At 47.2% G+C, this 26,312-nt stretch overlaps 1 protein-coding gene across 1 annotated transcript in view; it reads right to left on the bottom strand.

Annotated features, from left to right (window-relative positions):
• Positions 1-26,312, bottom strand: part of GRIK4 (glutamate ionotropic receptor kainate type subunit 4) — a 132,748-nt gene that overhangs the window by 65,618 nt on the left and 40,818 nt on the right. The window contains exons 2-3 of the mRNA XM_054223167.1: positions 10,274-10,438; positions 3,011-3,108 (exon numbers count right to left, since the gene is read on the bottom strand). Of these exons, the coding sequence (XP_054079142.1) occupies positions 3,011-3,108; positions 10,274-10,438 (263 nt within the window). The remainder of the gene's footprint in view (positions 1-3,010; positions 3,109-10,273; positions 10,439-26,312) is intronic.

Below are 26,312 nucleotides of genomic sequence, written 5' to 3'. Positions count from 1 at the left end.
GATGAAGCGCTGCAAATCCACCTCTGCCTGCAGTGCCGATGTGTCGTCAGGTAATTAGGAGAGACGAAGGGAAGAATAAGATGACCCTGCTCTGGCAAGGCTCCGGAGAGAGAAGAACAGATGCAGCAGCCAGAAGCTTTGGGCTTTTTTGATCAGCAGAGAGGTAACAGGTGGCCATACAGCGGGCAAGCTCCAATGGGACCGTCACCATGAGCCCTAATAACGCTGCGCTTCTCATTAATAGAGCGGAGAGGAGGGCGGAGCGGCATGCGGTTTCCTGGGGAGTTCGGGGAAGCAGGGTCAAGGCAGGCGCACAGGGGGACAGGGCAGCCCGAGGCTCCCCGCGAGGCAGCGCTGCCGCACATCCCGCCGTTCTGCGTGGAGGGAACGGGTGGGCAGACAGACCAAGCTCAGACACCAGGGGTTCAGCCAAGTAAGGAGAAGGAATATTATTTTCCTTTTGCTGAGTGAATTATTTGGAAGAAAGAGAAGACAGAGAAAGGGAAACATCTGCTCTGGCTTCATTACAGGAGTGTCAAGTCCTCTTTTCCTCCATTATTAGTCCTTCCGGAAGCTATCATCCTATGCCTCCCATCTCTTTCCTCTTGGGAAAGGCTATTAGTAGCTTGTGATGGCTGCTTTATTGACAGCATAAGCTGTTTGGTTAGCAATAGGAAAGTTAAAGAGTAATAAGCTGCTATCTGCCTTGATTTCGCTCTGCAGCCCTCGTCGTGGGCTCTGTTAACAGGGAGAGAAGCAGACTGTAAGCGAAAGGCAAATTCCTTTAACCAGAGCAGACAGGGCAGCTCCAGTACAAGCGAGCTGATCACTCTGGGGAGCCAGATGGAGTCTGAGACTGGCAGCAACAGCCGCTGACAGAGAAGAAAGAGACAGAGGTGCAGGCAGCCACCACCATGGCAGCTCCTGCAAGTGCCCAGAGCTGATCACAGCCCTGGTTCAGACCTCACCTCCAGTCCCAGAGCCCTCCTCTCCTTTCCAAGAGCACTGCCCCAGTGCAACACCACTTTCTGGACAGGAGGGAAGAAAATCTTTGGGCCAAAGGCAGTAGAGGGGTAGCGTGGGAAACACAGGTTCATCCCCCAGTTTCACCAGAGGCTCCTGGTGAACACCAGGCCAGTCACTCCACCGCCTGGCGCCTCGGTGGTAAAACAGGGACACTCTTTCCTTTACCTGATGGATGGCTGTAAGTACAATGGCTCTGGTGGGGCTGCTGCATCACGTTTAACACAGTGGAACCAATTGATGCTCCCGTGATATAAATCACGGGGAGTTACTGCAGGTTTACATCACTAGGAGGGCATCCGAGATCAAGCTTGTGAATCAAATACCTTAGAAGTGCACAAGCACTCACCTTTCATTTCTGACAAAAAACGGAGACTTAGATCAGAGACTCAGACTGAATATGAAATCCAGGGGAAAAACACTCGCAATCTGTTACTGCAGAGTTGCCTTTGCCTGGGATGGAGCACATGTCTGGGACATTTAACTGGAGAAAGCACTACAAAATACTCTCAAGAGACCCATCCCGCTGTAGCCCAGAGCACTAGATCTAAAAGAATTCTTCCATCTCTTCAACACTTCTGATTCTCAGGGAACAAAGAACAGCAGTCATTTGTGAATGCAAGTTATTTACAGTGCTCGGTTCCAGGCACTCCCCTCCTTGGAGGCTGGGCTCCAGAGAGAGACCACTAAATGGCAGAGAGATGTTATCTGGCTTTAAAGGGATGAACTATGAGAAGAGAACTCAATTTCTTTTCCCGAGAGCAGAGCCAGATCAGTGTAAGATGGTTCAAGGATTATGAAATATTAAATCAGGCACATAGTCTGGACACAGATAAAAAGGGTTTGCATCGATGGAACAGCAGCAAACAGAAAGGGGTGCAGCTTTCCAAGTATGTGCAGAAAGTCGTGTCACAGGAGCTTTGGCCAGGCTGGGCATCCACCAGGGCAAGCTGAGGTTTTAGCACCCCCCGGTCAGCGGGGACATGGCTCACATCGGTGTTGCACGTGAAGGAAGCTGAAGTAAAAGGTGACACATCTGAAAACGAGGACAAGGCAGGCAGAAGAGAGAGGGGAAATGAAAAGGAAGAAGCTACAAGAATATGTCCATTAGGAACAAGGGGGCAAGTTCTCAACTCTAATTATTAGAAGCCAAGGCGGATTGTGGGAAGGACAATATAGCAGGTAAGATGACTACAGCAAGTCATCTTTGCCAAGGATGTCCTGGAGTACCACAGGCAGGTACTCCACTTTCCTGTCTAACAGAGGTTAACAACCCTGCTCTGCCTTGCTGCTGGGACACGAGAACAGAATACATTGGGGATGACGAGGCACACGGACATCAGCTGGAGAGGGTCTGGGGAGCCGGGTGGAAAGGGGAGGTGTGCGTACACAGAAATGGTGACTGAGAAACAGAGCACCAGACTCAAACGAGAACTGCAAGAGGCAGACCCAGGCGAGGGAGAAGGCAGCGTAAGGCAGAGCTGGAAGCTGCAGCAAGTGGTGCAGCTGTAGCCAGGACTTGGCATAGACGTGACAGTCTCAAATGAAACCTTTCAAGGCTGCAGAAAGCCCTTCTGCATGGGATCTGCACAGGAGACACTGCTGCTCGGTATAGTGGTAAATTGAAAACCTAATCCATACTGACTAACTCACCAGCAAAATGCTGTGTTCCCAGGGAGCCCAGCACCAGGCAGCAGCCCATGTGAAGCACTGCTGCGACCAGAGCCTGCTGAGAGCGTCTTCAGTTCGAAGGACAACACGCAGAAGGTGGGGGCTGGGGAACGGGTCAGGATCTCTGCGGAGCCCCTTGCCCACAGCAGGTGACTCCGTTCTCACCCCAGACCTGACATGAAACACCAGGAGGAAGGAGCCCGGGCTCCCGCATCACCCTGCCAGCCCTGGGCAGCCGCCGGCCACCAGGGTGCTGGGGCCAAGTCAGTCGGCGCAAGGGCACAGACTTACTCCGGCACGGAACGTTCCCACTTACCTCTTTCTCACCACAGATATTGCTGATAATAGAGCTCGAGGCTGGGCTTGAGGAAGGTCCCAGGACGCCTACCACTCCTTTGGGGAGAATCTGGCACACTGTGGGCACCAGAAAGAGGAAACATGCGTTAGACTTCATCCTCATGCTTACAGTGCCTGTTGCATCCTTCACACAACATACTCCCCACCATTTATCTCCCACACAAATCCAAATCCCTCCATTCCCTCTGAAGCACTGTCACCCTGCCTGTGACACCCTCCTCTCCGTCTTTCCCCAGGCTTTCTAAATCCCACCTGAACTCTCCCCAGAGCACCGGTATCCTCACTGTTGACCCAGAACTCTGTCTAATAACACCCTTTTTTGGCCCCATCTGCTATGCTCCAAGATAAAATGTTACCCACAGTTTACAGAAGATGCTAAACACAGCAGTGACCTAGCTTCAAAGCATCATCTAGCAGCAAACAAACTTTTATGAATTTCTTCCCTCATCCTCTGCAGAGCTCAGTGGTAATAATAAGGATCATATTACTGTTTTTCATTTGCTGTTTTTTCTGGCAGTAGTTAATCTTCTGGCTCCACGCCACCAAGGTTAGCAAAACAATAAGAAGACCCTGACAAAATGAAGAAGCTAAATCTCTTCCCTCAAGCTTCCCAGGTTCAACTGCAACCTTTTGTCCTTTTAATTCACAGCACAAATTTAGCTGAATGGCACTCTAAGGACTACCCCAGCTGGTGTCACCTCCCCGCTGCCATCCCCATCAGCCATGTTGCTCACAAACGCTCCTCCAGAGCAGCTTGAGCAGGCAAAGCCTCGCGAACAGAAGGCGAGAGCCCCTCGCGCCTGAATCCCCGGACTCCGAAAGGCTCGTCTGAACATGTGCTGGCCACAGCTTATTGTGCAATACCAAACCTGCCTCGGCATCGCCACGCACTCGGCTGCTTTCTTCCCGGACAGACAAAGCCGCATTTGCTCAACTGGCGTCAAGTGAGCGCTTTCTGAAGAAAGAGGATACCATGGGGAGAAAGGAGGTACCGCAATCACTTATCAGTTCTGGCAAGAGCAAGCTCACAACATTTTCATATGTAAAAACTATACCACCGTATCACAAAGCTGAGATTTTAAAGATAGTGCCTCTTCAGTATCAAATGGCTGGTCTGTTTTTGGAGCACCATCCTCACTGCAGGTCCCTGGCTTACATGTCAGACAAGCTTTTGTGATGGTTGTAAAAAGTTATCTAGATTCAGCGGCTGGAAAAAGAAACTAGAAAAACTCAAACCAGAACATATTTTTTGTAGCGAAGGGAATTCATCATCAAAACTGCCGTACAACAGATCAAAGCAGGTTTTCTACCAACTTCAAGCCTTTAAATCAAGACTGGACGTGAAGTGAGAGCCTATACTGCGCTTGAGGGTTTTTTAGAACAGCAAGCTATGGGGCTGAGCGTAGTGTTCAGCAAGTGAACGTCTACAGTTCATTTTCCGCAGAAGATAAGTTCAGCTAATCAAGTCGGTCATCTCTGGCCTTAGACTCCATAAGTCTCCACAGCCTCAGGACTGGAATATGAGGCCAAAAGCTGAGGACTTAGTTTGTCACTTCGGGGAATTGGTTTCACTTCTCTCCAGGCGCCACTTGAAGGAAAATCTCCTTGTACTACTAAGTCCCTAAACATACTGATCGCTTTGACTTCTCACAGAAAGTGCCGATGATATGCAAACATCTTCTCTTGGGTTTTCCTGCCTTCCATGCTCTCTCATCCTCCACCATCTCAGTCTGCTACAGAACGAGTGATATTTTCCTGCAGCATCTTCAAAGGAATCCAGCACTTGCTTTTCCTCTGTGCTTAAAAATTTACGGGCACTTACACCTCTTCAGAAGATCCTTTTAAATAAGAGCACCAGCAATTTGAAAACCCCGCATGCTATCTCAGTGGCCCTCATCAGTCCCTCTGAGCCACGGCAGACCCTTTGGGTGCTCTGCGATTCAGTACCTAGGAGAAAGGAGCTGCTCCGAGTCCTCTTTATCCACAGGTCATTAGGGAAAAAGTCCTGGGGGTAATTCTGTTGTGCATGCAGGGGAAAGTTTGACGAGCACTTTTCTTCTTATCGCTGGTATTGAGAACAAAAAGTGGGTTAAGTAGTCATAGCAACAGAGTTGCAACAACCGTCAGAAGAAAGAGACCTGGCTTATCTCGCCAAGGGTGAAACATCCAGTAAAATTAAGGAAAAATGAATGGAAACAAAGTGGAGGTGCCTGAGGCAAAGGTTTCGACCACATTTGGAAAGCTTCTTCTCTTGTAATCCAAGCACATTTCCTATTGCAGAACATTACCTGATGCTGTTAGCCTCCGCAGGGAGAAAAGGCTCAAACCTTGCCACCATTGTGGGCACTGAGGATTCAGACAAGCACTTGCAGGGATGCAGAAATGTCAGCTCTGTACCAAAAATTCATCCCCCATAACTGCACAAACTGTAACCACAGATACTGGTGTAGCCCCTGCTGCTCAAGTCTATTCATACCTCAACACGAGTGACACATAAGCTATATACCGTGCAGGACACATTTTTGATTGCTGCAGACTCAGATACCTCTGCCCAAGATCGTGTCCATTTTTTATGTTTTTCAGAGTTCAGTACCTCAAGAAATACGGGACGTTGAAGTGACACCATGTTAAAAACCTCTTTATCATGAGATGCGTTGTGGGTACTACTGACTATCCTTGATCTGAAGACCTGAGATGTGCCCAACTTCCTATTCCAGGCATTTTTATGGACTGCCTGCACTCGGCTGTACTAAGTTAACATCGAATCGTAAAATCACAGAATGGTTTGGGTTGGAAGGGACCTTAAAGATCACCTAATTCCAAACCCCCTGCCCTGGGCAAGGACACCTCCCACTAGACAAGGTAACATCCTTGAGGACAGTGGGACAGAAAAACAAGAAACAGGCTTAGCAAACAGATTTCTTAACAAAACTCTTAAAATACATAAGTCTTTGAAAAGGAAACATCCCAGGGTCCACCCTTCTCTGCTGGGACCTGCGCTGGTTTAGGCAGGACAGGTCCCTCCTGTCATCACATGGGGGCAGCTCCTGGGTGGTGTGAATGGACAATTGCTGCCTTTCTACTTGTACCCGGACCTCTCTGCCTCTGCTGCTTGCGTGGCTCAGATGTCCTGCTATGGTACCCCTACCTGCGCAGTTATGGGCTTTGCCCAGAAGCAGGAGTGGGGTGAGTGTGTCCTGTCCCTCTCCCAGCACAGGCTACGGTTTGGAGCAAGGAGGTGGCCCTCACGCCAGCTCAGCTGCACGTGCAATGTGCAATGCAAAACGGTGGCCTTCCTTTCATACTAGTCTGCCCTGCCTCGTGAGTGAGAAAGGGCCATGTTTAGTAGTTTCCACAAGTATATTTGGGAATTAACTAGAGGTCTGGACACTCAGGAAACAGCAAGATAAGTTTTAAAAGAAGATAGAAATACGTGCTTATTTTTGAACATGAAAAAGCACAACAAATGAGTAGCTCTTGCATTATGTATGTATGTACATTCACTCAGTCATGGTCAGATAGTGCCTTTCACCTCCTGGGATCTCAGGGCACTTGGCAAGCATTTCCACGAACTCTCCCTGTTCAAAGCACGCTCAAAGCGCTCTGGTAAGAGCATCCACCCACAGCGCAAAACACAGCATCTCCTTCACTGCAGAGATACCTGATACAAGGGTTTCAAACAGCACGCAAAGACGACTCCTGCCTCTAACTGAAAATAAACGAGGAGGGAAGGTATGCGATTACCTCAACATTTCCATGGTTGCAAAACATATCAGAGGGTGTTGAATGCCAGGGACTGGTCAGGTTGGAATTCTCATACAAAAAGCACCAAGTGCATAAGCAGACGGTGTTACAGAGGGTGCATCCTGCGCCGTGGCTCCAACACTGCTCCCTGCAGCATCCTTTATGCTTCTTAACAGGAACCCGCAACCAGAGGAAGGCTTAAATGTGAAATCCAACAGGATCCACAAAAATGGTGGGACAGTTAATAGCACACTTGAGCCAATGTCACTGAATGGACGTATCAGTCACTTCAAAATATTGGTGTGAATAAATAAAAACTAAAAATCCTCCAGTTGCTCGCTCACTCTGACTGCTGACTTGCCCCGAGATGTTTGGATTAACAACAGAAAGATGCTTAAAAGAATGGTAAGACGATAGGGGACAGGGTGACAAGTAGAAAATCTGTCCCTCCCTGGACATCAAAAGGAATAAGGTGTTTTAGATAAAGATATGATTAAACAAGTCACTTTCGATCTCCATAAAAGGAGTTGAAACATCAAACACAGAGAACAGGCTTTACTTAGAATGGCAAAAAAAGCTCTATCCATAACCTTTCACTGCAAACTCATTTCAAAACACGGGACTTTACAGATGTTGCACACAGGAACAGTCAATGTTTGTCTTCATTCACATATAAAGCTGAAATGGCAAACCATGCATGAATGTGAATAAGACTGACTCATATTTTATCTGCTATAGCAATTGTCATTTTGTGGCCCCCTAATAGTAAGATGCCTGAGTCAGTCAGGGGGAAAAAAAGACAGAAAAATAGTTCGACACTAAAATAAAAACTAACTCTCAAAACGACTTTCTTCTCTTGAAGCACTAATTGTACGTGGAATATCACTGATGGGGTGTAATCACAGCATTCCTAGATCAGTCGGCTAAGCATGCTAGCTGTGATATTTCTGGGTGATTCAAAGGGCGTGAAATTTGAGAACAGTATTAAACAGATGTATAACAGCTTTGCAGTCATAGGTTAAAACATCTAAACTGCTTTTATTAATATTACGTGTGATAACAAATATCAGTGCGTATTAAAGCTGAGAAGTCAGACATTTGAAAGCCATGAAAGCCTTGAAATTTAAGTTAAAGGATCTGATTCTCCTCTGCTACCAGTATAAATCAAGAATAACTTCACTGACACTAATAGCGGAGCCATGCAGAATCCAGATTTTTTCCTTTTATAAGAAACGCTTCAAGAGATTTTTCCCTCTGAAGAAAAGGGAAATAACATATTGCAAAATTACGTGAATATTCACTTCACCAAAATCAAATCAGTTTGCTCTGATTTCTACTTTTTACATTCTGTAAGCCAAAGAAAATAAAACAATGAAAATCACCCTGAGGTAAAAATTTGAAATGGAAGATTGCCTCTTCCTCGCTTATCCCATTTCCATGTTCTCCCCACGCACCACGCTTGCCGAAATCAACAATTTCTTGCATAATACTTCATTCTCAGCAAATTAGTATTCTGCTGCTTGAAAAATGTTCCAAGAGAAAGATCTCTGAGCAGTGTTACAGGGGTGCAAGCGAGAAAGAAATCCCGCTGGCGATCTCCACCGCAGCTCCGGGGTCACTCGGCAATCCAGCCTGTTTCCCAAGCAAAGTTAAACAACAGACACACTGCTATCTGCAGAAGATTTATGAGGAAGGAAGAAGAATGGGACTAAAAATGCTGGTTCTTTCAAAGATATTGAAGGCTCAAGCAAGCAAGCAGTCTTCTCATTTCCTAGGAGGCTCGTTGAGAGATTTGGGATACTTTTGGGGGCAAACTGACTTGGAAACACAAGCAGCCCCCATCCCTTGTGCGTGACCTGGCCAGTCAGACTGGATTTGCCCTATTGCTGTGCCAAAGGAGGGTAAAGCAGGATGTGCGCAACCCCGAACAGATGGGAAAGACCAAAAAAAAGTTAAAAGAGATAAGGGGTCCAAAAAGGCAAAGAACTGCTGTTTTAAACACTCCCTGTGATGCCGTGTGTGATCATCTTAATCTAGACTGCCTCGTGGGTGACAGGCTCTATAAATAGACATACAGGTACTTGCTGAAATGCACTTTATTAACTGAACGCTTCTATAAATAATGCAAATGCTAATTCAGGAAATGAAGGAGCGATCTGCTGATCTCGCAGGCCTATTGAGCTCGTTCTGACAGTTACCCAGAGACCTGCTCCTCACCAGCGCTGGGTACCACGGGGTCGCCCAGGCACAGGGATGCTCAGTGCTGTGCAGAATAAGGACCAGAGCTATGTGAAAAAACAGCCTGCTCTAGACCACAACGTACCACCACGCCTTTCGGGGATACCCTGCAGACTGTACAAGCTTGGAACAGAGAACCAAAGGGAAAAGAGTCAAAATCCCTATTATTTAAAATTATTTCTCCAGCTTTTTCAAGCCAGCTTGTAATAAAAAATTACAGTCCTCCCCTGAACTCTAAAGGTCATCTTAAAAATTATTCTAAAGGGAAGCTATCCATTCCAAAGGATTTTCCCTCTTACCGGAAGAAGCTATTCTAGATCTTTTGGGTTTCTTTCACTCAAGGTCCTGAGAGGTCTGTGGGACACTGACCATCAATTCCTTTTTTATTCATCAGCATGGGGTTGATATGTTGGGCATCTAGAGGAACACGTCTAGTAGAGACCAGTTTGTATTAAGCGACTTTAAAGCAAAATGGGAAGTATACTGCTCTTTCAAAATCAGCTCTTTTTAATCCACATGATTTTAAACATCACTTGAAAACTTCACTTTGTGTAAACAAATCCACTGCCAATCTAAAGCACTGAAAGAGCTATCATGTTTGCTGACAAACTGTGTTCCGTGGGGTTTTAAAAATAACTTAATTGCGCTGAACTTGCCCAGAGTCTCTTATTTGCACACCATTAAGTACTTTACAAAAGAGCATCGCCTCCTGTATCATTACTTCTGGTTATTGACACACAGATTAAAGAAAATAATTTGTCCCAAGTCACTGAGCTGAGTGGCGGCAAAGCTTATCGGGGACCTAGATCCTCTCAGTCCACGCCACAGCTCACCTCACAACACCACGCTAAACCCTCAAATGAAAACTGGTCCCAGCACTCGCCCTCCAAGCCCAACCTCTGCTTACGTGCCACTGTGCCGCTGTGGCGGATGCACCCCGGAGCCAATGTGAACATGTGGCTGGCGCTGAACACACGGCGAGTGCTGCTGGTAAAGGTGCCAGGCACCTCCCGAAGGGATGCTGCACCCGCATCCAGACCGTACCCAACTCCTACACCAAAATTCCATGGAAGCATGTGTTAATCTTTCAAAGTGTTGACAGAGGAGCCGAGAGGTACTTTTTACCCTTTGTACCCTTCCTTGACTATCACACAATTATCCCCTGGAGCAAGCAGACACCTCCTGCAAACCGGCGGAGAGAAGAACTGGGGAAGGACCAGCTACGTGGAGGCATACTTACTGGTTTCTGCTGTCTCATACTCGCTGTCTCGCAGCAGCTCAAAAATGTCCACCTCCACTTTGGCTTTCCCCACCCGCTCGGGTGCACGGTTGATGCGGTTCTTGGCCAGGGTGATGGAGAGCCTCTCCCCTCTGCTGCACTCCATGGGGTCATCCAGGATGGCAGCTGCGGGAGCAAAGGCATTGGCAGCGGTTAGGCTTGGCAGGGACCCGGCCCAGCTCCATGCAACTCCCCCATCCCCATCCCCTTTTCGGGATCTCCGCTGCCACACAAGCAGCCGCCGCGTTGGCACTTCTGCTCCTGCCGCTGCTATTGTTAGCGCATCCATCCATCTATCCATTCTCCCTCCCACACGCGGCCTTTCCCGCCGCTTCGCCCACCTCCTGGGTCTTGCCAGACACGTGGGCGGCAAAATCTTTGCAGCAGCGGCTGCTTTACCTGCCGGCTCGCTGCAGCACGACACGGCCGCCCACACTGCTGGGGTCCTGGCGGCACCCACGGCAGCACCAGCACCCGCTGCTCGCTACGGGTGCTCCCAGAGAGGGATATCCAGCTGTGCAGCACCCAGCAGCCCGGATCCGGGCACTGCCTCGCATCCCGACAGAGGAAGAACGTCCCCAGATAGCCTCGGTTCGCTCGTTCGAGAAAGCGTTGGTAACGGTGCTGAGAGCTGGAATATTTCAGGAAGCACGTGGGCAGCCGTGGGTGGGAAGGGACAAATATTTTTCAAACAGAAAGCACTTGACTCTTGAACTCAGCTCCTGGGCCTGCCCACTCAAATCTGCGTTAGGCAGAGGGAGATAGTGTAGGGTATTATTTTTATTTTCTTGACGGAAGGCAAGAAGAAACTGGAGTGGAACATTAATCACAGCGTTTCATTACGAGCTGGCACGATGCCTGCACCTCAGTGGGTTTATCCTAGCTAATAGGAGGTCTCCTCCCAGACTGCAGCTCTTCAGTCGTACCTGGGGAAGAGTAGCATCGAGTTTTGTTGTGTATATTAAAAAGGCACCAATGCTTATCTTCCCTTTCCAAAAACCACTCCAATGGGACCGATGCCATTCAGAACTGCTCAGGAGAAGATGGAGGCGCAGCTGAATCAGGTCCTGCACCACGTAGGTTGGCAAAGCAGGGATTAGAGGGGCTCTGCTAGTTTGTGTGTCAGGGAAACATGGAACGAACTACAGCAGCTGGGTGCCTTGTTGAAGCTTTGAAACATATCATTGTGCTGTGGCGGGTTTAGTTTGTTTGTGGGTTTTGTTTAGATAGGAAAAAACAGAGTGAAACATGTAAATCAGCTGGCAGCTGCAGTAAAGCACATGGGCTATAAACAGGAGGTATCCCGCCTCCCTGAGAGCAAGAGCTGAGAGGAGAGTCCAAGGATACACACATTTTGAAGACACAGCTAACTGGGACCACTGTGAAAAGAAGCACAGTGATGTTGTGCCGTAGGTGGGACTGAACACATTCCTCAGAGAGATAGTTTATGCTTTGGAGGTCCTCATTGCTCCCCCAGTGCGTGGGCACTGACCACACTTCATTGCCACCAACACACAGAACCTCCAGCACAGCCCGGCCCAATAAATAAACCTGTCTTGAGTTCAGGCTCCTTTTACTTGGGCTTTCCTGCCCCTGAGACCTGCTTTGAACCCACCCAAATCTCAAAGCACAGCCCAACCACCAACTCGAATCACATTTCACAAGGGCTCTTCTCTCAGCCTTGCTATGCTTGTCCCAGTGGGATCCCTTCTCTCACAACAAAACTGCGGAGCATCTCTGTTTCCCAGTCCTGCCCTAGCTCCAGCTGTGGAAGGCAACCGCATACCAAATCCAGCGGTGAAGCAAAGTTGGTCCATACTAACCTGATTTACTTCATATCCTAATGATATCCATTCAAGAACTCGTTCTCTTCCTACTTTTTCCCCAGTTTTATGGGAGCTAAACTGAACTAAGTACTGCTAAAGAAACAAACAGCCATACTTCTACGATACGCACAGATGTCTTGGCGAACATTCCCAGTCCTTCAGGCGACACCATCTCCTCTGCTCTGCTAACACGCGAGCACCATCATTATCTGCAAAGCTCGGGCAGTTAATCTTAATCTCATTATGGAAGAAAAAAGGTTGTGCTTTCCTCTAAGGCCAGGAGCACGGATCACAGCTTTTCAAGACATCGATATGGCTGGTGACTGCTCTTAATTAAAAAGAAGCTGGGATACTAAAGTGCCCCAAGAAGCAGCTTGCTCAACTCCCTGCTTCTCTAGGAAAGCGTCAGCAGACAGAGGAGAAACTTCTGGCCAGGCCTCACTTTCTCAAACACAAAACTGTCTGATGGGTGTAAACTTTTCACTATTGCTGTGTTTCCAGGAAAGGGTAAAGCAATGTACTGGATCTGATGAACATCACAAAATGCTTTTTACATTCCAGGTGCTGACATAGCAAAATTAAAGATCAGTGGTGGAAGAGTGTACGTCAGCATTCTTAGATTCATTATTTTCTATTTTAAAGCTTCAAAATAAACTAAACCGGACACCTTTTTCAAGTGTATTCTTCAATTGTGTTTTCAAACAAAATTCATTTCCGCTAATGTATAGTTAAATACATTTTAGAAACAAAAGACTCAAAACCAAAGCATATCAAGTATTTTCCTCAGGCCACCTAGGCATAAATGTTTGCACAAATACATTTTGTCTCTATGCAGGATGGGATTTTCCATTTTTGTTTTTGGAAATCTTGAAAACTTCCCTGCAACTGAGGAAAAAAAAAAAAATCACCAACAAAAAACCCAAATAAAACCCTCTTTTCCCTAGCTCTGACTGAATTTCAACTTTGCAGTCCACCTTGGGAGCAAATACATGAGGAAGGGGAAAGTGCCCACAGCAAGTTTTGGAAAAGAAAGGAACACAACCGGACAGCCTAAATCCCGGGATGGAGGTGGCGGTGGCACTCCTAGAGCCCAGCCACTAATCAAACTACATTACCCTTCCTAGCTCCCTGCAGGGCTTGTATATAGAAAAGCAGCAAAATTTATTCACTTGCATTTTGGGAGACTAGTTAGTTTTACCAAATATTAAACCATCCCCCAGAACAGACTAGGTAATGAGGCTGAACTAATCTTTATTTATTAAAGCTACCCGATGAAAAAGGTCATTTAATGTTTAAAAAAGGTTGGTTTTAAAACTTCATGTCTTGGGACACAGTGCCAAAGCTCATCTAATAGTGGTATCATTAAGTATGAACGAAAATCTTTATAGAAATTCCCTTTCATCTATTCCTGTCTATTAAATATGGGAAGCTGCATCAAGTAAATCTTTAATCCTGAAAACTTACAGCAAAGTCTTTGAACTTTGTTGGCCTCAAAAATCACTTCTATCTTCCCCATCATAATAAGTGTCTCCAATCTAGACTGCCTTCTCTGTGAATTATGAGAAAAATATTTCAGAGGGATTCGGGAGCACCTGGGTCTGTGATGCCCAGTTCAGGGCTGCTTAGGATTTCACAGGGACTGAGACTCAAACAGCTTCAAGCGAAGGCAGCAAGGACTGGCAGAGGCTGAGCTTTTCTCAAGAAGAACTGGCTGGAACATCTTTTCCCATGGGATGTTGCAATCTTGATAGATAAACATCCTTTATATAGTAATAATGCTTTTTTTACTCAATATACACAGGTTTTCCGTACTCTTCACACAAACCCCACAAACCCAAGAGGCTACAAACCAGAAGAGATTATTGCTTTGGGTATGCAATGAAAATAGCTGGGTTACAAGTTGCTCAAGATTTGAGAAACAGGTGACTTCAATTGCAAATTTTCATCAAGCACAAATTTCAAATGCAACACTCAATGATTTAACAGCAAGAACCAGAAAAAAACGGTATTACTGGTAGCCAAAGAAATGCAAGATGACATGACAGTGCCCTTTGAGAAAAACAGATTTCAGTAACTTCCCCACGGGTTGCCCTCACCTCAGTGATGTTCCAGCCCTTGGAGGCAGGCAGACACGATGGGGGACGGGGGGGACGGAGTTGGGGCTCTCTGACGATATGCGGGAGTGTGTGTGCTCGCACCTGTGTGCACGTGTGTTAGTGCGCACTCGGTCTAAGCCCTGCCCTGCCGAGACACAGCCCATGGGACATAGTGCATAGACAAGGGGCTCCCCAGAGACACAGCTTCCTTAGGCTCCATCGGCCCCACAGCACGTGCTGCCCCATGCAGAGGGACAGCTGGGGGGTGGCATCTGCGCGCAGCATTTTCACTCCACTCAAGCACAGCAGAGCCGCAGCAGTATGAAAGGCAGATGCTCTGTCTTTTCTCCTCTTACCCTGGAGAAACTTCTCCAGGAAGAGGAAGGACATTCATTTCTCACCCCGAACATTTCAGTCCTACTCCTTTTCGCCGAAACAGCGAGTCGGGGGACAGGCGGTGCTGTCAGCTTGTGTGCTTTCAGCGATGGAGACAGCTGTCTTCCTGGAGCTGGGCTGAGACTCGGCAACTCATCCTATTAAGTGCACCAGCCAGTTTACAGACAATGCTGAAATCGAATCCTTTCTGCCCTCAGTTGGGTTTCAACCAGTGCTAAAAAAGCAGAAAGCCTCCCTTTCTCCCATTCCCCCAAGCCATGTGGCTCCCCAGAGTGCTGCCCGCCACCAGCCAGATTCACAACATATGCACTCTGACAAGCCTAGTATGATTGCAAGTTTTACTACATATCACTACTTAATTCATGATCCAACCAAGATCTAATGAAGTAGCATTTTTATAACAGTAACAGGGAACAGATGTTACCAGGAGGTTTATATACTGCTACAACAAACAGTGTTCAGCTGACCTTTCCCTGTTAACTTTATTCAGATTCGTTACATTTTCTCGGATGCTTTCCATACCACTGAGATGTAAAGCCATACCCAGAAACCCAATTGCCATCTCAAGTCATCTCTTGATGACGTAGAGTTAGCAAAGCGCTGGCTTAGTAAAGATGGTATTTCACCGCTCATAACCTGTCCCTCCAAGTTAAAAAGATATAAAGCCATCCGCAATATTTCTCCAGTGCCTCCTCTGACAGGTTAAGATCACACCTACAACCTTTTCTTATTTATACCATAAACACAGTCCTCAGATCCTCTACGTTTACGTGATGAATGGACTCTCAAATTAAGAACTGTAACCTCAGTTCAAGCAGGTTTAGACACGTTGAAATGCAACACCTACCACTGGAGCTGATCAGTCCTTATGTCTCAAAGCCAGGAACCCTTCAGATCAAAGGCACACCAGAAAAAAATACTGCTCTTTAGCGCCGATGTCCTGCTCGGGAATTCCAGCCTCGGGAGATGCCCTGGGATGTGGGGGAATCACCCCAGACCTTCGCATGTCCCCCTGCTCCTGCCGGCTGCTCCCCGACCACCTGCACAAACCTTATCAGCAGAGACCCACCTGCAGCTGCTCTTAGCTTCATTAACCCCAAACTGCCTCCAAAACCACAAGGCTCCTGATTCAAGGGGGAATTTGATTGAAAACGGTTGCAGGATTCTCTTACTTTGCACACTTCACCTCTGCTGAATACGATATCAACCCTTCAGGCTGTCTATACAGTAAATGATAAGAAATTTGCAGACTTCCTCATTACAGGGCTGTCAAGTATAGCTCCAGTGGAGAAACAGGTGGGATTGTGTTTCCATTATAATCTCTGAAGCGCTGCTTAAAAATAAAATAAAAAGTCGTCAATATGCTATTACTCTGAGAGGAAAGAGGATCTCATCAAGGAAAAAGAAAATCTAAAAACATAAACCCTCCTTCACAAAGAGACTTGATAATGTTTGTCTGATCAGTGTAGCAGAGGGCTATTTATTGCTCTTGGCCAACATTTGAAATCTGCATTTAAATGGCGCTTCCCTCTCATTTCTGCTATCCAGAGAGAGTGAATTCAGGGGGGAGAGAGAGAGAGAAGGGGAGACATGATACAAACAGCTGAGGGCTTCAGTTCCTACTGCTTGAAACACAACCTCTCTTTTCTCTTCTTCAATAATTGCTTTGTGTACATAAAATCAGAATAGCGTTCTCTGAGACCAGGAGTTTCCAGGAAGACAGAGAACGCTGTCACACTTCCCCGCTCGTCCTCCCTCAGCCTGCCAAGGTGACGACCTGTCACAGTGCCGGGATGCCACCTCAGTGGGGGCAGCTCATCTTTGCGCCCCAGCAAACACCATCCCTGTGGTCCAGGCAGGAAAAGCACTGCCAGCCTCCGCTTCCCTCCTCCGCACACACCGACCCGAAACGGAGATGGCTGTTCATGTCCAAAATGGGGCGGGAGGGGGAACCCCACGCCAGCTGCCATTCTGAAAGCAGGCATCTGCAAGATGACTCTCATCTCGCCTCTCAGCCCCTTGCTTCACGTGTGGAGAGGAAAACACACTAATGAGACAAGGTCCCGCTCTTCCGACAAAGATCACCTGCTTTTCCGAATACAAATTTCGCTACAAGGCGGCCAGCAAACAACCTCCGCACGAAGACCGAAGCGAAAGAGCATGAAGGGACAGGGAAGGGGTCTGAAATGGAAATGCCCTGACCAGAGCTGGCTAATGCCATCTGAAGCCAGCCTCTCGTACAAAAGCAGGGCAGCAAACTGAGGGCCTTTAAAGCCAACAGGGAAACTCCTACGGGCTTCCACAGCCGCAGACTTGAGGCACGCTGCAGCTACGGGTAAAGTCCTGATCTGTGAATTCAAATAGTGTGTTTGCAACCAGACAAATCCTACTTAATCCCCTGAAAAGACTGTCAAGAGACTTCCCAAAAACGAGGAGAGAAAAGCAGGGAGGAGGAATGACTGTTTTAACCTTCCTGAGGTGTAAAGGTCAGGGCTGAGGCAGGGAATAAAAGATTACGGCTCTGAAAGAAAGGGATGTGCGAGGGCTCCAGCAGGACAGGTTGGAAGAATGAAGAAGAAGGGCTCTCCATCTCACGTGGACAGGGTTTTGCGGACAGAAAAGGGAAGGATTTGAAGGTGTAATGCTAAAAATAGAATGACAGGAAGGCACAGAGGGACACCTTTCACTCAAAGCATCCCAAGAGCCACGGACACTGTCCAGGGATGTTGCTGCCAAAGGCACACGGAAGCAAATGGGTACCAGGAGGGAAGAGCCTTCTGGGGGTGTCAGAAATCTTCCAGCAAGAGAACAGGCAATTCCAGCCACCAAGAGCCTGTTTCTGCATGTGCGTACGTGGTGTGGTGGGATGCGTTTTTGTTTCCCTGAGGCTTTGCTCACAGCAGGAGGTATTCACAACAGTGCTCTCTAGCGCAGATTTTCTACATCTCTGTGAAGCCTATCTGTCAAGCTGGACTGCCGTTTGCCACAAAATTCAAGCTACTGGATGGACACTTACCCACACAAGATCACTCTAAAAGCCTAAATCTTATTTTCTCAGGAAACCAGCCTAAAACCACTGTCCAAAGTTGGGAACATCGTTTTCCTGCCTGTCTTTTGTTTCAATAATGTCAAGTTGAATTTCAAGAGGAAGTTTTTCTGCCCATTTTCATGGTCTCAGGTGGCAGCTGGACTGGCAGCAGCTGTGGTTTTTAGGAGGAGAGCACTGGGAAGCCCTGGTGGGGCCAGTAAACTTGGCAAGACCAGGAAACAAGCAAGAACTTAATTAAGTCAGTAGAGAGTATAAGTACAAGAAAAATAACCACACAAAGCCCAAGTGCCACTTCCAGGCAAACAAAAAGAATGAGGAAGGAAGAAACAATGTGTAAAATTCTAAGCTAAAAAAAAAAAAAGTGCCAAAAAACAAATGGGGAAAGTCCATTAGGATTTATAGTTATAATCATAGATTTGAGGGATGGCAATGCACAATGCAGCGGTGGGACTCTGCGTTTGAGAGCAGGCAGCAGCCACAGGATGGGGAGGCAGAAAGGAAACCGCTGCAGAGCCCTGGACGACGCAGGATGCTCTCCTGCTGTCACACCCACAATAAGCCCCTTCTGTACCGACAAGACAGATGACCACAAAAGCCCAGAGCTCCATCCCCAGAGGCGGCTGTGTTTCAGTGGCAGCCAAGGCTATTCCAGCATACACGCAACTCTCAGCAATGCTTTAGGATTTACTGATTGACAATGATGTAAGGAGAGCAATATTTCCAAAGCTGACACTTTGCCTCTTGCAGAGGGAGCCATTGCTTGAACCTCCAGCATGCTTCCGGATTAAAGGAATTTGGGGCTCCTCTAAAGCCAGTGGATTTCCATTTATGTAAGCTGGGCCTTTAGTGACCATTTTGCTCTTAAGCCTTCCTGGGATCGTAGCATTTACAGTGCATTTGCTCTTCTTTCAGCATTTCCCTGTTCCAAGGATGTGAGGGCTTTGGCACCACTTGCCGATTCCTCCCAGGCTGGCACACACCAGTGCATTGCGGAGGATGCAGAGCTTAGACCAAATGATGGAGTACGTAAGTGCCAGGCCCCAGTTCCAGGCTTCCCCCCACCAGCTGATTAATCGCATACACAGAGATAGCAAATAGCCTTGGACATATCCCCAGTGTCAAGGTGAGAAGGGGACAAAAATTGCAGTAGCGACAGGGTCTCGGGTTTTGCTCTCACTAATATGGAGAGCTTAGAGGTATTCTGCACCAGTTCTGTACTCACTACAAATCATCAACCATTGCTACTATTACAAATCTCTAAAAGATGGATCCAAGGACAAGGACCTACCATGCTGGATGTAGACACCAGATATGACAGTTCCTTTAAAGATAGAAGACAGAAAAATGATGGGTGGAATGACTTTCGTTCTCTTATGATGGATGAAGAACAGAGGCACAGAGAGATAAAGCAACTCCTCAAGGTTTTGCAAGACCACATGGCAAATAAACTGAGTTTAATACACCAAGAGACTTCAGAAACCCTTGTTTAGCACCTTAGCCTTTTTACTTACAGACACTGAAACTTTGTCCCTAACAAGCTGGACTTTAGAGTCACTGGTCTCTATGCCCCATAGGAAACCTCACTGCCTGGGGTCCTGCAGTGGTCCCTCTCCAAGGAAGAGAGTGGGGCCTAAGAGTAGGAGGTGATCACAGAGAAGCTGAGTAGAAGATGAACAAGGGTGGGAAAGGGTGACATTGGAAGCCTCACCCCTATCGCAGAAGATCCAGATGTATTAAATAGCATGAAAGAGTTTGATCCAATTACAAAACAATGACATGCGAGCCCTTCGCTGACGTGCCTCAGGATTGTTTTCTTCTCTTTGCTTTACTGTTAGAACAAACAACTTTTCCTGCTGAGTCACACTGAAATTAGATGCTAAAGAGCTGCCACACCAGATGTGGAAGCCCTTCAGATCCAATATCCATCAATCTACACAGACTCTATTTATTTATTTTTTGCCACTCAGCCTTCAGCAATTTAATAGGTTACTTTAATGTCTTCCTGCCTTTCCTCTTTAGTGTGCTCTGCTCACTGCTTTTTTTTCCCCGATGACTTCTTCCCCTGCCTTCTGGATGGGAAAACAAAACAGGAATGTTCTTTTCCCTGGACTCTGACATGGTTTTCCCTTAATTTCCATCCATTTTAGCAGCAAACCGCTAATTAATCCCAGTTTGTACATTTTTTTGCTAAGAAAATGATGATGTGTTAACTGGGAAAGAACTGCTTTTTCTTTCTTTGCTTGTGTACAGAGTGGCTCCCGTTCAACCCCAAATCAGCACCTGTGCCCACCTGCCTTGCACTGAATCCGCACTGCAGCTGGACGTGTGACCGTAGGACTTCAGTGCCCAAGCCAAATGGTGCCTTGTGACACTTAGAGCTGAACCAGCTCAGTCACGCCACTGGGATTGCCAGAGGCCCATCTTCTGCCTTGAGCACTGGCACCTCCTGCAAACCCCTCCATCTCTAACACAACCTGTGAGTTTCGCAACTACTTATCCTCACGACACCTCCACGAAGCAAAGAAACACTACCATGCCCATTTTGAAGAGGTCCAGAAACATACAGATACTCAGGAAAATCGAAATTAATTAAGATCTGAAGGTAATGTGCACCAGTTACGGCACATTAAACTCTCAGGTGGATGCTCTTGTTGGGGAAAAAAAAGCAGCCCCACTTTGTTGTTAGATTACTTTTTGAGAGAAGGGACCTACAGAGACCTAAGTGACTGAAGTGATGCACAGTAACATCGCCGCTCGAAGCAATCTGTCTTACCATCTTCTGGAGACCATCCCTATGTGGGGTGACAAACATTGCCTGGAGAATCCTTGGCACAACAGAAAATAACCACAAAATCCTTAAAAGTTACTCAAACTTTTCCCAAAGAATCTCTGAGGTTTCTAGTACAATGCTCTTCAATGTAGGTAAAGAACAACTTTTAGGCAAACAGCTTTTGCTTTCAGCTTGGGAGCTCATTACAGATTCCCCTACATCTGTGCAACGCGGAAAAGTTTTAAACACGCTACACAGAAACGGGAAAGGCTGAGAGAAGAGGAAGAAAAGAAAGCAAAAGGCAAGGACGAAGAAAAAGCTCAGCTGCATGGACTAAATTAAATTGGACACAAAAATCCTTAGTTAACAAGGTGAAAGAAACCCAAAGGAAAAGCTACTGCAGGCTCCCAGGCGCTAGGCGTGCTGGAAGCAGCAGCACGCTAAGGCAGGCGTGGCTGGTGGGATCAGAGAGGAATCGGTACCCACACTGGGTCACGAATGAGACATACCAGAACCAGCCACACTCGCAAAGCAGAGGATGAGTGGAGTGAATTACATCCCTTGTAGTTCGTTATGATGCTTCTTAGAGCGGATACTGGATTACATTAATGCAGCAAGGAACTGGATCAGGTTCACAGCGATAAACTTAATTAAACAACAGAGTTATCCATAGGCTCTGGTTTATGTTATAAATAAGCAACATTTATGCTGATTAATTAAAGTCATGGTTCAGATCGTTAAATCCTCCTACTTTCAACCACCTTAATGAGGATACCTGCAAGAGCTGAATACAGACATATCAACACTTGCGAGCCCAAGCACACACCGGAGGGAAGGGCAGGACAGGGGCTCTTGCCAAGGCACCCTCCAACCATGAGAAGTCTGGGACCAGCTTGCGTTTCAGTGGGTGGTCCAGGCTCCTCTGCTGGGGGTTTGCTCTTGCTGCTGTCACACGAAGAGTTATGGTTGCCAGCCGCAGGCGGCACCACATTCCCTGTAGTTCTCAAAGTCTGTAAAAGGCGTCTTAACACAACACTGAAAACATCTTAGAGACCGCGAGCTGTGTCAGCTGCCCTCACGGATCCAATTCTTTTTCATTATCCCAGCTAGCAGAACTTGCCTGCAGAAACAGGGCTGCTTTATCATCCTCCCCAGCCTCTTCCAACATGAGAGATGTCCAGGGCCACCTCCGGGACAGCAAACTGCTATCTCACCATCAAACACCCAGACCTCCCCCACCATCACCCCCCCTTGCCACGCCTCTTACTTCGTGCATCACAGTCTGAGGCTCCACGCTCAAGATAATGCCATGCACGCAGACTTGAAGGGGAAAACCCCTGGCCCTTATAAAAGACTTCACTCGGTGAGACTTGAGGTTTAAATATAAAATTCCCATTCAAGCACTGCTCTGAACTGGGATGAATTGAGGCTCATGTCTGACACTTATTCTAATCGGAGTACTATAAAAACAGGACAGACCCTTTCTCCCCTCTTTTTCAACTTTCTGCTCCTTCCTCCCACAGTCTGACAAGGTTTACAGAGCTCTAGTTTTTCAGAGAGCAGCCTTGCTGCTCTGAAGTGAAAAGCCAGCTTGGGAGGCTATGGTTTGCTCAAGCTCATCTATCACATCTGCTCACAAACCCAGTGGTTATTAAAAATTAGAGCTGGTCAAATTATTGTTATATTTTGACCACATGGAGAATATTATTATCATCCTTCCTTGCTACCCCCAGCCCCTCCTCATGAATCATTCATGATTCTGTCCTGATTCCTGCAGAAGAGCTGGGCTCATGCTTTGTGCAGAACAGATTTTCTGTGCATGGAGCAGAGCCACAGTCTGCTCACCTGAGCTGTACCCAAACACAGCCTGAGCTTGAGCTGACCTGCCAGCACAACCCCTGTGGTCCATGGCCCAGAAGAGACAATCACTGACTACAGCCATCCTTATCCTCTCAGCTTGCACTATTAATTGACCCTATACTTGCAACACCACCTTCCACCAGTGTGAATTACAGGTGGAGAACAGGAGCAGTTCTCTGAGGCTACAAGATCAAGTCATCTGTTTGCTTGCTGCTCTTTATGAGATGTGAGTCAACGATGCTGCAATGGGACATTTGACCGACTGGAGGGAGCCAAGATGAGGCCCCAAGTCACTAATGAGCCCATCAAACGGTCCCAAAAAATTCTGCAAGGATGATTCCTCCTTCATCTCTTCCAGTCTTTTCCCTTTTTCTTAACACAATCTCACCAGATTGGGAACTGACTAATAACAATAATAATAAAATAAACCTCGTTTACGATCAGTTGTGGGATTGGGGCTATTTCCTCCATCTATTCACCATCACAGAAATTGCCTTTTAAATGGATAACAATGATTGTGAGGGTCCAGTTATTACCTTGAAACCTCACATTTTGATACATCCAATGTTGTTCTCTTATATAAATAACAGTTATTACTGTAAAGTGATTTTCCCCCTTCTGTACTTACAAAGAGTTCCTGCAGGAGATGGCAAAGAAAATGGGTTCCATTAATAGTACACTTAGGCCCTGTTGCTTTCATAGTTTAACTCCCATCATTAATCTTCTAATGTGTCTTTAAACAAATGTCATTTATTCCACAACTCTCTGGCAGCTATTCTTCCCCGTCTTCTCCCCTTCCTTTCCCCCGATACCCTCTCCCGTGAAGCAGGAGCTCTTCCTCTCCTGACTCATCAGTGGGTGTTGTGCTCCTGACAGTCAGGGAAAAGCATTTCAGCTCTTGTTCAGGCAGTTTGCTGGTAATTACAAGAAAAATATGAGAGCCCACAATCAGGAAACACACATCAGAAGGAGCTGTAATGGGAGGATTTCTGTCCTCCCTGAAACCTTGCAGCAAGGATCACAGGATGACTTTGCTGAAGAGGTTATTCTAAACTAATCCGAGGGTGACAGTCACCTCAACAGAGCTGGGTCCTTGTGCTGGCTCTTACCACAGGGAAGGCATTGCCTCTGGCACACAGCATCCTCTTTTGAGCACACTACAAATGCAACTGCCAGATGCCACTTTTATCTGATTTGATGACGATAAACAAGGCTGTTCTTTTCATTGCACAATCATGGGGCAACTGAGTCTGCAACTATCAACTGTTTGCACAGGACTCTCTGAAACAGCCTATACCCCTGCCTGCAGTGCTCCGGGCAAGCCCCTCTGCCACCACGTCTCAGCAGTGAGAGAAGTGCTGTCACCTCCACTTCATGGGGAGCAGAGGCAGAGAACGGCCACAGCCCAATTCTGCAGTGGCATTTAGACACCAATCCTACCGCTGAGGGGGCAAAATCCCACCTATTTCAAGGAGCTAGTCTCTGCAGGAGTTTTATCATTATGCGAGTCACGCACGAAAGGCTCAAGGGCTAAAAGACTTCCCCGTCATCTGGGAGAGGAACTGCACATGCACCTTCTGAACCCCAGAGCATGCAGCACTGCCAGGGGCTGGCAGACCCCTTCCGATGCCGCGGCACACGGGGCTGCGCCACGTGGTACACCACGCACCAGCCAGCATGGCTCTGCCAGCACCGCCAGCGTCCTGCACACGCTGCCAATAGCACCAGGCCAGAACATCCAGCCAGCCAGGGGAGGACACGCTGACCTTCTAGCAAAGGCAAAAAAAAAAAAATGTTTTCCAGACTAATTAAGCTAATTGAGGCTAATTACACATTAGCCATGAGGCACCTGGGCACGGAACCACAGCTCCAAGAAACAGTGCTACATTCTGCTTATAAGCTCTGTGCTTGAAGACACAGCACCCAGGAAGCCAATCCCCATCCCTATTTGCCAGGAATAACCGGTAACTCAGTCCCCTGGGTGCACGGTCCCCCCACACCACTATGACATTCTGCACAGAGGAGGATCTCTCACCAAAAAACTCACTTCCGTAAAAAGGTTAACAGCAAGACCAAGCCATGAATGTGAACTGGAGATAAAGAAAACCACCTTTGCAGGCAAGACACCGTAGAGTTACTGATTTTCCACCGCATCTACCACCTCTCGTACCAGAAATAGCAAAGATGAATATTTTGAGTTACCTCACGTAACTTCTGGACATCTGGACTTTTCTGTTTTCCCCTCCTCCCCCAAGAGTTATGACATTCCCTCTACCCTTTCTCGGTTACAGCCTCTTCTTCATTATCATCTGTCAAGTCCAATTAACATGTGCACTGACATCAGGGAAGATTACTTCTGAAGTCTCCTGTGAGAGCCAGTTGACAGGAGCCTCCACCCTTGAGAAGTGCGAGTAAACTCCCCAGCAGATTGCCATCGCTCTTCACATCATCCTCCCCAGGGAGCCCCAGAGCACACAAGGCCCATCTTGCAGAATTTGCCTTTGGTGGCAATGGAGGACGTTTTGCATGTTGGAGAATGTCAGCATGTCACTGCTTTTTGATGCTAGAAGCCCAGGATCTCTAAAGGTATTTTGACTAGACACCTACCAGTCGATCAGCTTGGCAGCAATCTTGAGGGCTATTTGGTGTGGAAAGAGCAAGATGTCCCACAACGCTTCATTCTGGATTCAGCCCTATGTGGAGAGGTCGACATGACATCCGTGTGTCACTGTATCTCTTCAAATAGGGCTTAATGGGAACAAGTTGCACAGGGGCCTGATGGGCATGGTAACTATTTTCCATTTAAGCAGTCGCCCTGACTCTTGTTCCCATCAGCTGCTGGCTTTAAACCACAGCTGTACCCCCACACTCCCCGAGGGCAGCGGGTGCTGTGGTGCCTCCTCTCAGACCCAGAGGGACTAATCCTCGCTGTACCAGCGAGCCTGGGCTCTGCTCACACCAGATGCCACCAAACCTCAAGTCCAAAACCCTCCCCATCCTTTGGTTTTCCCCAGCTCCCGCTGTTCCGATGGCCAAAAGGAGTCCATCAGTTTCCCAAGCGAGAAGAACTATACGCTCCCACCTTTTGCCAAAGTCCCACCCCTGCTTCTGCAGAACCAAGATCATCTCCCCTTTCCCAACCAGCTGCCTACTGGGACAAAAAGATTTCAGGCCAATAATTCGGTTGTTTGCAGGTGCCTCCTCTGAGCTGCTTTACTCCCTCCAAACTCTACGTGCCTTTCACAGAAAAACGTTTGGCTGTTTCCCATGTTCCTGATTAAACAGTTAATGAGGAATCTGGACAGAGCAAAATCAACAGGAAATTAAGGCAACATGAGCCACTACATCCCCCCTATTGTAAACAAGAGAAAGCACAGGAAAAAAAAAAATCCAAAATACTTCCCTCAAGAGGAGTGGCAAAAAGCTACAGGGGAAGAGGTAAAGTGCTAAGGACACTGCTTATCGTGGGGAACACATACCACTGATGGTACACTGCTACATTTCCTTAACACAACGAAGCACGTTAATGATCAGGAATATTACTAAGTAAGAGCCTGAGGTCATCTGGGAATAGTTTCTAATACAACAGGTTCTGACTATGTCACTTCTGCAAGAGGTTGCTTTTTGCTATTTCTTTCAGTGGATAACTTTGCCGCAAGGTTAGGGGGGGGGGGGGTGTTGTTTTTGTTTGTTTATTAGAAAAAGGTCGTATAAAGAAAAAAGAGACAGACTCAGATAATTTTTTGGCATGGGAACCCCTGACAATGTCTTCTAGGCCAAAACTGGCAATTTTCAAACCATGAAAAAAATTAAAATTTCTCGTGAAAACAAGCCCAGTAAACAGTTTTTTCAAGGGCACAGAGAGGGCTCTCAGTACATTGGAAGCCTTTAAACGCATGTTTTCTTTTGTCTTTGGGTATTCATGCAGGACCTCGCATGTGGTTCATGACCAGAGTTGCGAGATGCTACTAAAGTACAAAATAAAGGATATTAATCACTTGGC

The sequence above is a fragment of the Rissa tridactyla genome, chromosome 17 (genome assembly GCF_028500815.1).
Source record: "Rissa tridactyla isolate bRisTri1 chromosome 17, bRisTri1.patW.cur.20221130, whole genome shotgun sequence".
Taxonomy (NCBI): Eukaryota; Metazoa; Chordata; class Aves; order Charadriiformes; family Laridae; genus Rissa; species Rissa tridactyla.
Note: the sequence above shows the minus strand (reverse complement) of the source record. Positions and strands in the feature narration are given on the sequence as shown.